General features: G+C 37.3%; 2 protein-coding genes and 1 pseudogene across 2 annotated transcripts; 1 reads left to right on the top strand and 2 right to left on the bottom strand.

The window, feature by feature from the left end:
• Nucleotides 1-4,006: 4,006 nt before the first annotated feature.
• LOC109267007 (olfactory receptor 52D1-like) lies at nucleotides 4,007-4,923 on the bottom strand (annotated as a pseudogene).
• A 2,688-nt stretch (nucleotides 4,924-7,611) lies between these two features.
• Nucleotides 7,612-8,544, top strand: LOC109267006 (olfactory receptor 51G2-like). Its single transcript, XM_019449522.2, has one exon. It carries the CDS (start codon nucleotides 7,612-7,614, stop codon nucleotides 8,542-8,544), a length of 933 nt encoding a protein of 310 aa, XP_019305067.2.
• Nucleotides 8,545-12,723: 4,179 nt separating this feature from the next.
• On the bottom strand, nucleotides 12,724-13,683 carry LOC109267005 (olfactory receptor 51L1-like). Its single transcript, XM_019449521.2, has one exon. It carries the CDS (start codon nucleotides 13,681-13,683, stop codon nucleotides 12,724-12,726), a length of 960 nt encoding a protein of 319 aa, XP_019305066.2.
• Between the last annotated feature and the right edge of the window lie 258 nt (nucleotides 13,684-13,941).

Here is a 13,941-nt window from a genome sequence, read left to right as displayed (position 1 = left end):
AGTATACCATGAATCGTGCTTAATTTTTGTAATGGAAAATGTCAGTTTCAAACATTTATCCTTAATTTGAGAACATGTCTGAGACAAACAGCCTCTTCAAAAACTCGCTGTTGAAATAATCCACTTAATATTCAGAAGGTTTATTTCCCACTCTTTCGAACACATATGTCTTACCAAGGCCGCCAACAAACTTTTCAATTATGGCTCAACTAATCTTTTAACATGAACCAAGATGACATCCTCCGTTGAAAATTTTGGGATGGGTATCGAGGAGGGCACCTTTTGGGATGAGCACTGGGTGTTGTATGGAAACCAATTTGACAATAAATTTCATATATTGAAAAAAATAAATAATCACAACAACAAAAATAAATAAAAGAAAAAAAAAGACAATTTTGGGCATGACTGTATTTATATTATGTTGTTGTTTCCCTTGTGAGTGTGCACTATTTATTAACTTTCTTTCTGATAGGATTGAAAAATAACGCATCTGCCAGATCAATATCTACATGTCACGTAGCTGAAAAATCCAGCCAAAACCAACTTCTGGCATAACAGTTGCAATTGGTACCATTAATTGCTTGTGTTTTCAATAGTTCACTGACCCACTATCTATCTCCAATATTTGCTTAAACAGAGACAAAACATGTAGTTATGTTATACTATATATACTATACTATATAATATATTTTTCTATATATATTGCATACTATATATATTTATATATATTGTATTATATTTTATATACAATATATATGTATATATATTATTATGTATTGTATTATAATGTATATAATATATTTTAATATATAAAATATTCTGTAATACCTTACATGGGTGCATAGTTGGCATAAAATATTCTGTAATACCTTACATGGGTGCATAGTGCATTTACTGGCATTGCAGAGTCTCTCTACTCTATCATGTACATCTCTCTCAGCATTTTTGTACAATTGCATTTCTAGTGCTTTATTTCAGTCAGTATGGATCATCATTTTTCCAAGCTTCCAAGAGCCAAATTAGCAACATATTGGCACCATTTCCCAAGGTTCTTGGGAAAAAGTTAAGTCTTCTGTCATAAGGGATTGCTCTCATATAAACAAACTTTCTCCATCTGACTTTTAGTCCCCCCATTGTTGTTGTTGTCATTTTATTTTCTTTTTGTGTTTTAAGCTGAATTTTCAAAATTTTCAGATTTTCCAACTCAGATGTCTCCATTTTACACCTCCATGCCCCACTCTTTCCAAAACAGGAGATGGAACTTAGCATAGAAGACTTACAAGGTTTGAGAATTTTGCCTTCCTTGGAGCTTCACTACTCCTAGAAGTTCTCTGCTCTCCACGTATTTTAGGTGAGTGCTGATTGCATTCTTCCAAGGATGTCCTCTCTTCTTCCAGCTTTATCTTAAATTAGTGGTTAAAAATGGTCTCATTTCATTGTCCTTCTCTATTGCATCAGTGGCCCTCAGACATACAATTCTGTGGTTCTAAGGATTAATGTGTTTGGTTTGTGTAGCCTTCCCCAAATGCATTTGTTACAGCTCTCTCTTTTGTCCACGTTGTTCCCAACACACTGTTATTGTATCTGTCCTTAAATAACTTGAGCTTTTCTCTACCTCCAGGTTTTGTTAACTTGAGCTTTTCTCTACCTCCAGGTTTTTGTTTTGTTTTGTTTTTTACTTACTCTTATCCTTTCCATAGATTTTTCTTTCTCCAGCTTTTCAAAAAAATGCTTCCATTATATTATAGATCGCTGCTGATGGATAATCTGATCATACTATCTAAAGTAGCCCCCATTCAGGGTGGCTCAGTTGTGTAAGCAACCGGCTCTTGGTTTCTGCTCAGGTCATGATCTCATGACTCATGGGATCCAGCCACACATTGGGCCCCACACCAACAGCATAGAGCCTGCTTAGGATTCTCTCTGTCCTTCTCTCTGTGCCCCTCCCCTACTCATGCATGTGTGATCTCTCTCTCAAAATAAACAAACATTAAAAAAAGTAGTCTCGGGGTGCCTGGGTGGCTTGGTCAGTTAAGCGTCCGACTTCGGCTCAGGTCATGATCTCACAGTCTGTGAGTTTGAGCCCTGCGTCGGGCTCTGTGCTGACAGCTCAGAGGCTGGAGCCTGTTTCAGATTCTGTGTCTCCCTCTCTCTGTGACCCTCCCCCATTCATGCTCTGTCTCTCTCTGTCTCAAAAATAAATAAAGGTTAAAAAAAATAAAAATAAAAAAAAGTAGTCTCATCCTTTGTTCTCTCAGAGCATCTCATCCATTTTTATAACACATTTTCAGAATGCAAAATTCTTCACTCAACTTACGAGTTACATAGTTTATTTTATGTAATTTCCCAAATGCTCTCTCTCCATTAGATCAACATTTTATGAAACCCATCTGCTTCATAGCAGACTTGTTTTTTTACTACATCCTCAGCACCTACTACCATGCCTACATTAGAGCAGAATTCTAGTGTGCATTCATTGAACGAATCTTCTTTGATTGAATACCTGGCTGACCTATTGTGTGATAGGTAGCCTAGGCTCCTGACTACTCCAGAATAAGTGTTGCCATTGATCTATAAATAATTGAAATTATTTCTTCAATATTAACTAAAATTCACACCAAAACCCAAAAACCAAAAACAAAACAAAAATCCTCAAACAACAAAATACTTTACCTATGAGAATGGGATCATGAGCCAAAGTCGTCACTTTTATATTAAGTAGAACAGTGTAGACTTAGAATAAACATGAATATGAAGATGCTTCTGAGGGTATCAGTCTGTTTTTTCTAACTGGACTCTTTTCCTCTTTAATTTCTTTTCCTTTCTATGTTCACTGGCAAATTTTCATCATTTTTTAAATCAGAATTAATAAATATAGACACCTAAACAGTGAAGTTATTTCCAATTTACCCATCTGATTCCAACTTAAACACTTGTCCAGAAAGAAGAAATAAAAAATTCAAGGTTAAAGGTGACACGATACTTAATAAATAGACATTGAGAGAGGTATTCTAGCCACAGAAGAAATTGCTAACCTATGCTATTAAAGGCTAATTTTGAACATTATCAGGAATACAATAGATCATAAAGAAACTATAATCTTTATATCACATACCCATAATGACTTACCCTACAAAATAGTCCATATAAATATGAGTATTGAACTTCAAAAAAAGAAAAGAGGTATATCACAGTCAAGAGTAGCTAGAAAAATGAATTATAAGAAAATACCATAACAGAATATTTCTCTATTTAAAATAATAGATAAGGAGCAGATGGGATTAGAATATGCAAGATCATCAAATGGGAGAGGGGGCTATAAATATTTTCAAAGAATCAACTGAGTCAATTTGAACCACACTGAGGAAACAGATAAAAGAATGGTAGGACAGTTTTTGATATCATCAGGTTTTCTGGAAGAGTGTTTTTAGGAAGAGATTTCATTTAAAAACTTTAAAAGAATTTTAGCTAGACAGAGTGAAATGAGAATATGTTACCAAAAATTCCAGGAAGAACTCTAGAAGGAACATCATGAGAGTTTCTTCATCTGTTCAGAAAATTTGGTCAAAATCATCCAGATCTCCAGGATTGCAGATTTAAAATGCCTTCAGTCTTAGTGTTTAAGAGATATAAATAATCCCATCAAGTAAGACCTACAAATGTACAGCATCACAATGAAAGTCAGAGATAATGAGTCAATAAAACACCTCTGATAAAGGAGATAAGACTGAACAACAGGATAGTCTTGTGGCAGCAAACATAGTAGATAAGACCACATAATAGTGGATATATTACATTATCAGGGAAATATATTAAGAATATATCATTTAAATCAGCCACCTTCCAAGCAGTTCTCCTGAGAACAAAATCTAGTCAATGCTAATTAATACTTTAAATATTAAAAATAGAAGATATAGGGATTCAGGCTTTTAGAAAGAGGGTTAATATTTTTCCCCCATGTAAGTAAATGAATCTTAACAAAAGAATAGTTGATGAGGTTGTTGTTTCAGAATTTGTGAGAAGTAAAAGCTTGGAGGAATCGATCTCTGATCGTCTTGGTTCTTATAGATCATTCACCATGGATGGAGCAAGGAGGTAGATGCTAGCCACAAAGATGTGAATATGAGGAGCCATATGGCCACCAAATCTGTGAGTGAGGAAGGAGAAAAAGGCTGGAGCATAGATCACTAAGATCACACACACACATGAGATCCACATGTTTCCAAGGTCTTGAGCTTAGCACCTTTGGATGGAAGATGGAAGACAGTGTAAAGGATGATAACATAGGAACGTAGGATTAATATGAAATAACCTCCAGCAAGGAAGGCAGCAGTCAGCCTGCAGATTCTGCAGATCCTTGTGTCTTCACAAGGTAGCCTGATTAGAGCCATAAATTCACAGTAAGTGTGAGAGATGACAGTAGTTCTGCAGTAAGGAAGCCACTGAGGCATGAAGGGTTGAGGACTGAAGAGCAAACCCCCATGGAGAGAAATCAAGTTCTTGATGACTCTATGTGTCAGGATAGCAAAATGTCTCAGAGGATCACAGATTGCCATATACCGGTCAAAGGCCATGGCCAAGATAAACCCTGAGGCCATGTTGCATAGTGAATGAATGAGAAACACTTGTGTGAGTGTTCTTCAAAATAGATCTCCCTACCATGGAGCCAAAAAATGCTGAGGATCTGGGCACAGTGGTGATGGAGATGAACAAGTCAGCCACAGAGAGCATACAGAGGAAGAAGTACATGGGGTCATGCAGGTTGGAATCTGTTCTGACAATAAAGAGAAGAATTACCCAGCAGAGCACTCAGGTAGATAGGCAGAAGGGCCATGAGAGCCAAGTGTGAATGGCCTCCATCCCTAGAAGGCCAAGGAGAAGAAAAGTACTGGGGTGGAAATTGGTATTATTTGACAATGACATGATGAAAACCCCTGGCTCCACTCAGTCGTGAGATGGTGCTGAGTCTTTCATACTCATTTGTCCATTCATTCTCTTCTGCCTTTATTTTCATTTATATAAAAGCCTTGGCGATGTTTTATACCCCAAGGATACAGTGATAAGTAGGACTGATCCCTAGCTTTAGATATTAGCATTCTAATAGTGGAGAAACCTATGCAAACCAAGGATTAAATTCCCAAGTGAACAATTCAGTGAAAGTTATATGAATAAACAGGGAGACTTATTCCACTTGTATGAGCCAGAAGATTCATAGTGAAGATGCTTAGTCTTGGTTCTGAAGCATATTGGACCTTTAAAATTAAGAGAAAACTATGACTACAATAAAGTTCACAGTCAGAAGACATCAGTGCCTCCACTGAGATTAAAGAATCTTCTTTTGCGGGGTGCCTGGGTGGATCAGTCGGTTATGCGTCCTGCTGCTGATTTTGGCACAAGTCATGATATCAGGGTTTGTGAGGGTGAGCCCATGTTGGGCTCTGTGCTTGACAGTGCAGAGCTTGCTTGGGATTCTCTCTCTTGCTCGCTCTCTCTCTGCCCCTCCCCTGCTCACATGCTCTCTCTGTCTCTCAAAATAAATAAATAAACTTAAAAAATAAAAAAAATAACAATCTTCTTTTGTTTGTATGTGAGTGAATCTGGAGTAGGTTGTTTGAAACATAAGCTTTTATGTTTATTTATTTTTGAGAAAGAGAGAGCTTATATGATCAGTAGAAGGGCAGAGAGAGATAGAGGGGAGAGCGTGAAGGACAGAGGATCTGAAGCAGGATCTGGGCTGACAGCAGAGAGCCCAATGTGGGGCTTGAACTCACAAGCATGTGAGATCATGACCTGAACCAGAGTCAGATGCTTAACTGACTGAGCCAGCCAGGCACTCCAAGACATAAGCTTTTGTCTATGGCTGCTTCCTCATGTTATCAAGCACAGAAGTGAAGCCATCAGGATACACTTTTAATTGATTAAAGACACTTTCTATGAATTAAACATTATGTGGTTGCCTAAAACATATCTTTTGTATACACCTCGGCATCATGAGAAGTCTGAAACATTACAAACCAATCTGTTAGCAGAGATTGGGAGTTGTAAATCCAGGGAGATAGAAACAAATATTGCTTCTTATTAACAATCCTGCATTTTTTTCCTTTGTGAAAAAAAAAGTTATGTGTTAGTGGTTTCTCACTAATTCGAACATGTTTTGTTTTCATTTTCATTGGCTTTAAACTGTTTTCTAATGTTTCTTTTGATTTCTTTGACCCACACACTATTTAGAAGTATGTTATTACTTTCCAAATATCTAGGGAGGGGGCTTCAAGGGAAATTGCTATTACTTTGGAATTATCATAGCAGAACTCTGACCTTAATTGTCTCACCCCAAATTAGAATTCATTTTTCCAGAACTGCTTCCAAGATATATTTGATGGCAATGAAACTGTAGACTGAAGAGAACAGAGGATTGTTTCCTAAATTTCACCTGATTGCCCACTATGCTACATATAATTAGTATGTATTGATAAATAATATTAATTTCATGTATTCTAGATTCTTTTTCCAAGGAGTGAGAGCTATAAGAGTGACAGCAAAATGTCTTAAGCCAGGGCATATCTGCATCTATCTCCTTAAACTAAGCAAAAATGAGGAAATCAGGAGTTAATGAAATTAGAACCTGAGTTCTGAACCTAATCTCTAATTCCCAATAGCTTCTTTCCCTGACAGCATGGGCAGGCCATCCCCCTCTATGCCCTTGGGAACCTTTGATGTTAGGAAACATGTCTATAGCTGAGCTCATTTGGAAAAGCTATAAGTCATGAGAGAACTGAAGGTCTCCACAGGTGAGGTGACTGCTCATCTTTATCCCCACAGAACCTCTGGTGAGGTAAGGCAATGCACAGTGGAGCTCACTTGTGTACAACTTCAGATGTTAGTCAGAACTCTTTAAAGCTCATTTTTTATGTGTCCTGTGTATTAATTATGAACTCCTTGGACTCCAGTCTTATTCTTTCGTACACACCTTTAAGGTGAAGTTGAGAGAGGATAAAGATACAGAAATAATAGAGTCAGCATCTTATCCTAATAGGACCTTGGGATTATGTATTGATAAAGATTCTAATTTAATCAGGGATATGAGGGATATGAGGCTATTCTCACTGCAAAGACTCTGTATGGATGACATTCCTATTTCCCTAACTGTCACCATCAATTGCTTTCGTGGCCAAGAAGACAGATAGCAAGCATAAGAATCAAGAGAGGTTTCTCCCCTTTCCACCTATTTCCCTAGACTTTAATTTTTAAAGTAGTTTTAGATTGTCCTTGCCTAGCAACCATGCCACAGGTTATATGAAAAAAAATGGAAGAAAAATTTAGAGACTGTTTTCATATGATTTTTCATGTCTTTATTAAGATAGTGTTATATGTGGAAATTAAATAGCTCATATGAGTTTCTTCTTATGATCTCTTGTCTATAAGTTTACTAGTGACTTCGTGTTTCTCTTTGACTACAGCTTTGAATAGGTGGTGAAGGGGACTTGTGTAGTCAACAGCACAAGCACAGAATGTAAACTTCATGAAATAAGAATCATGGCGATGGGGTGCTAATCCAGACTCTCTTAATCTATATACAAAGATTGTTGATTTCTGCGCTCCAAATGACACATCATGGTCTTCTTCAATGGTAGTAGCTACAGACCTTTTCTTCTGAGTGGTTTTCCTGGTCTGGAAGACTCACATCCAGTGATTTCCATTTTGTTTTGTGTCCTCTACCTGATTGCCCTAATGGGTAACGTCACCATCTTAGTGGTTATTAAAGTGGAACGGCCACTTCATACACCCATGTACTTTTTTCTCTCCATGCTGGCTGCTAGTGACCTTGGAATCTGTGCTACCACCCTGCCCACCCTGCTCAAGCTTTTCTGGTTTAATGTTCGGGAAATAGACTTTGATGCCTGCCTCATCCAGATGTTCTTTATCCATGTGTTTTCCTTAATGGAGTCAGGCATCCTCCTCACCATGGCTTTTGACCGCTATGTGGCCATCTCCAACCCACTCAGGTATACTACTGTTTTGACTGATTCTACCATTGTCAAGATAGGTGTGGGGCTTCTGCTACGGGCTGTGGCTGCCATCTTCCCAGGACCCTTTCTCATCAAACGACTGAGGTTTTGTAAGGCTAATGTGCTCTCCCACTCATACTGCCTGCACCCAGATATAATCAAGCTCTCTTGTTCTGACCACCGAATAAATAGCATCTATGGCCTCATCATCATTCTCATCACCTTTAGTGTGGACTCTGTACTCATTCTCCTATCTTATTTGAAAATCCTGATTACTGTGCTAGGCATTGCCTCCCGGGAAGAACAATTTAAGGCCCTTAACACTTGTGTCTCCCACATCTGTGCTGTGCTTCTGGTTTATGTCCCTATGCTGGGTGTATCCATTATCCATCGTTTTGGGAAACATGTTCCATCTATGGTGCACATTGTCATGGGTTATATATACCTATTGATTCCTCCTGTTCTCAACCCTGTTGTATACTGTGTTAAAACCCGAGAGATACGTACCCGTATTCTAGGTAATCTACTGAAATTATAGCTGAAGTACTTTAGAGTCACCTATTATTTCTAGAATAATCCTTATGAAATTAATTTCTAACTTGAGAAAATGAAATATATATCACTGAGAAACATTCATATGTTCACAATTCACATGTACATATTTTTCTCTCACTCTTCTGGAATTTTTGAAGATAGTATCAATATACTACGACTTTTCATTTCCCTCAAGTAACTCGACATAGATAGATGATAAATAATCGTACAAATAAAGAGTGACTTCTCAATCATCTATATTGTCAGAAAGCTCCAATATCCATGGAAGTCAGTGGATTAGTTGGAAGATGTAAGATGCAAAGCATAAGGCATCCAGTAGAGGCCATGCTATCATCTGACTCCATGTAGTCTGCAATTTAACTTCTGATGACACCTCCCACAAATGTCTCTTCCATGATTTTTTACTATCCATCTTTGAAATTATATTTAATTTTGTCAGCTTTCACTTGTGAGAGATCTTTAGATATGACTTTACAAATGTATTAATCTATTTTACCATGCACAGGCCCAACTTCTTTGATATCTGCAGGCACACATGTAACATCTAGAAAACTAAACTAAAAATTATAGCACAGACTGAAAACCTGACATGAACTGGTGTTTTGGCATGCCAGGTACTACTCTTTGTCTCATATTTTTTATTTGCTAATGAGTATTCTGCTTATTTGTGAAATTATGTAACTAAGCTTATATAAAAGTAGGCTATTGACTCTCAGTAGCTTTTGGAGAGTGTGCTGCTGAGAATATTTGATAGAGGACAGTTACTTTTATTTGAACAGCATCAACTTTAAATTGTTTTTGCCTCCAAGGAGTTATTAAAATAATGACAAAAAAAGAGAGAAATAACAGTGTTTCCAGTTGGTTGCATTTGCAGCATATCCTGCCAAGAATAAGACGGAAATATTTCATGAGTCAGGACATCAACTTCTTAGAGGTTATAGGGCCTTATATATTCCTCTATCTCAAGGTTTGCTGATTTCTATGGCTTTCCTATACCTACTGAAGAAAAACAAACAAACAAATTTCTACAAAATTATGTTTACAAAGATTTCCAGACAGGGGCACCTGGGTGGCTCAGTCAGTGAAGCGTTAGACTTCAGCTCAGGTCATGATCTTGTGGTTCCTGAATTTGAGCCCTGCATTGGGCTCTGTGCTGACAGCTCAGAGCCTGGAGCCTGTTTCAGATTCTGTGTTTCCCTCTCTCTCTGTCCCTCCCCTGCTCACTCTCTGTCTCTCTCTCTCAAAAATAAATAAAAAACATTAAAAAACCACAAAGATATCTGGACATAAATGGGAATTTCATAGTATTTCTAAATGTATGGTAAAGTAGGACCTTGTAAATTTAACTATTGCCTCACCTGTGTCTGTAAACAACCTATTTCCAGCTGTAGACATTCCATTTAGACACTCTGGAAAACCAATGAACGTTTCCTACCATTGTTATTTTTATTTTCTCATTTACCATTTTCATCTTTCATACAATTCCAGAACTCTTTATTTTTTAAACTAAATGCCTTTATCTTACCTGGGAAACAATTGTGTGTGTGTGTGTGTGTGTGTGTGTGTGTGTGTAGAGTATCTGAATATTTCTTTCATTAAGACACAAAACTTGTATCTTTCCCTGAGTATTCATACTAACAAGAAATACAGCATACACGTGATCTACAAAATATGTATCAGAAGAATAAAGAAATAAATATATGGTCGTATATTATTTGAGATATAAACCACAAAGTAGGCAAAAAAAATCAAGGCCATGGTCTAAATAAGGAAAAATTACATAAATTTTCTGGGCAATAGAGAAAAGCAGTTTATTTTCTTTTGGAGCAACTGGGACATTTGCGCTTAGACATGACTCTGAGATCAATGGCAAAGGTGAGGCTGAGACCTGCATTTGACCTGTAGGAAAATTCTAAATGAAGATCATATTATTGAACTCTACCTTGAATGTTCTTCAGTGGAAAATGTGGCTTAGTATTATATTATCCAGTGTTTTCTGACTGATAATTAATAATTTCTCAAGTCTGGTGGTGAGGTAGTTAATAGGTGTCAATAGAAGAATTTCAGGATAATTTCATATTGGTGAATTAAAATACATGACTTACTATATCCCTTTGAACTACGTATGAGGGTATGTAATTTCAGAGTTCAGGAGTACCTGAAGGCACAAATATAATTAATGTAAAAATAAGAATACATATGAAGACAAACTGCATTGATTTACATCTCTAACCACTGAGTAGCATCATAATTATGTATCTTCACTAAAGGAATGTTCTTAGCTTATTGGTATTCTCTTACCATTGCAATAAGTTGTCTCACTTCTCTGGATCATCAACATTCAATGAATTCATTTTTGTTTTTCTCTCAGGTAAGCATATACATGTAGACTCCTTTTAATTAATAAAGTGTATATTTCCTTAATCTTATATATAATCTCCACTCAAAATTATGGTTAGTAATGACAGTTTTATTTACTCCTCTTCTAATTCAGGTGGTATATACCTAAACATGAACAGTTATTACTTGACCACTGGAAGCTGTTGTCTTGGTATTAGTTTATATATAGTACCAGGAATGATCAAATGATAGAACAGTATTGGAGTTGCCCATGAATTTTAACTGAAAGTTAGGCAAGCCAATAGCAGTCAACATCATCTCTTTCTCTTATTCTCCTCTGTAAATTGTGTAAAGAACATGGGAATCTGTGCTAAACCGTTCGGGGAATAAACAGCTGATTGCAGTGCCAACCTTGACGCAGGGGAACTTGACATAAGTGAAATCAACTTGCAGAAGTGGAAGTATCAGGGCACCTGGGTGGCTCAGTTGGTTAAGCCTCTGACTTAGACTCAGGTCAGGATCTCATGGTTCACAGGTTCAAGCCCTGCATAGGACTCTGTGCTGACAGCTCAGAGCCTGGAGCCTGCTTTGGATTCTCTGTCTCCCTTTCTCTCTGCCCCTCCCCCACTCATCCTCTTTCTCTCTCTCTCTCTCTCTCTCTCTCTCTCTCTCTCTCTCTCTTTCAAAAATAAACATTAAAAAAAGACTTCTACAAATATTGGGAATTATAAGGCATTTTAAAAGTATCATTCCCCCCTTCATTTTTTAATTTATTTTTTTGCCTTTAAACAAGTGTAGACCATGAACCAAGAAAATTCAGTTACATTTGCAAGGTATTTTTTGTACCACCCTATGCACAGCTATGTGCTAGATAATTTTAGAATTATAAGGAAAGATGGTTTTGTATACTGAAAAGAGTTACAGATAAAATTGAGACCTAAATCTGTAACTGTCTCCTACTACCACAAATTTATAAGTTGCTACACCTCAGTGGGTTATATTGTTACATGAATGAAATTCCTCATAGCCAAATTCATCAGGGATACATTTATTTTTACATTTGAATAAGTAGTGTAGCCCTAAATTATTATTAAGATACATTTGATCCAATGGATTATAGTCACTGGCTTCATATGACAATATCTAGAGGCTTTCAAAAATTACTGAGTCTCAGTAATTATTCTAAAAAATATTTCTTAAAATTAAGTAAAAGAAAAATATGCAGATGGCAATTTTCTATTCCTGAGGGAAACAAATCTCCTCAGAAAAGGCGGAACATGAGTACAGACTTTTAAAAGATGATGCTGATGTACCATGAAACTTGATAATTTCTGTTTTGAGCCTTAATATTCTCTTAAATCAAGAAAAAAATTTCCAATCTTTAAAAAAGAGAGAATAAGTGGACATGCAGATATAGAAACACATTGATATAACAATAAAGGTAATATTAAATATCCTGGAAATATAAATATCAGGAAGCAAAGAAATATGGGTTTAATATATTTAAGGCAAACTTAATGGATAAATGACCTTGAAAGGGTTGGGATCAGAAATGGGAGGGAGCAGATGGAAATGATTTCTAAAACACTCAATACCAACATGTTCATATTTAAAGGGAATTTATGAAGCACTTGTTAAGTCAATCTGTATGGTCTCAGTGGACATCAACTCTCTCCTTTTGGCCATTCTGAGGGTACTCTGTTAGCTCCATTTCTGCCTTTCAGTATTTCACTGATAATTCTGATGCCAACATACCTAGAGCAAACAATCAGTATGTATTTACATCATTTAGACTGATGTCATCATTGTTTTAAGGATATACCTACATCATAGTAGAACTGATTTTTGTGTGGAGAAGTAGGTAGAGGACTCCTTGACGGATCTGTTTGGTCTTCACACTATAGATGATTGGATTGAGCACAGGTGGAACCAATAAGTAGATGTGAGCCATGAAGATATGGATCAATGGGGAGGAGTGTTTGGCAAAACGATGGACAATAGATAACCCAATCATAGGCACATATAGGATGAGTACAGCACAGATGTGAGACGCACACGTGTTGAGAGCCTTAAGCCGCCCTTCACGTGATGCAATTTTTAATATAGAGTGAAGGATGTACACATAAGACACAAAAATACCCAGAGAGTCCATTCCCCACAGCACACTGATTAGAACCAACCCATATATAACATTAAAGTTGGTGTCAGCACAGGCAAGGCGGATCATGTCCTGGTGCAGACAATATGAATGAGAAAGGATGTGAGAGTGGCAGAAAGGAAAGAAGGCCAGCCGAGCCAGAAGTGGAATCATGGCACAGGCACTCCTAAGCAGGGCTGCAATTCCAATTTTCATGATAAGTCTTGGGGTGAGAATGGTAGCATATCGTAGAGGGTGGCAGATAGCCACGTAGCGGTCAAAGGCCATGGCCAAGAGCACAGATGATTCCGTGAAGGAGAAAGTGTGAATGAAAAACATTTGGACCACACAGGTACTGAACTGGATTTCCCTGGAAATGGACCACAACACCCTGAAGAGTGATATCATGGTGGGCATGGACATGCCCATGTCGGTGAGGGAAAGCATGGCCAGAAAGTAGTACATGGGCTGATGGAGCCTGGGGTCTGTCCGAACAATATGCAGGATGGTGCAGTTACCCATGATTCCAACAAGGTACAGGAGACAGAATGGAATGGATATCCAGTGGTGAAATTCCTCATAGCCAGGGATACCTGAGAGATAGAATGTGGAGGACAGGGTATTACTGGAGTTTAAGGTTGTCATAGAGCTCGCTGTTAAACCACAATCCATTTTCAGGATGGTTCCAGTGAGGAAGGCAATGATAAGATCAGCATCTGAGTCAGGAAAAGAAAACAAAACAAAACAATGAAACTTCAGTACTTTCCTATAAGCACTCTTGAATTCATCCCCAAATTTTTGCTTTTTCTTTCTATATTTCACTGTTGAGTATTGTTTGTTAAGTAAAATATCTTCTTTATAACCACAAGGAGATTCCCTCCTGACTCTCAGATGCAGACTCCT

Source organism: Panthera pardus, unplaced genomic scaffold (assembly GCF_024362965.1).
Source record: "Panthera pardus isolate Hobbes unplaced genomic scaffold, ASM2436296v1 HiC_scaffold_12, whole genome shotgun sequence".
Classification (NCBI taxonomy): Eukaryota; Metazoa; Chordata; class Mammalia; order Carnivora; family Felidae; genus Panthera; species Panthera pardus.
This window is presented reverse-complemented; position numbering and strand designations above follow the sequence as displayed.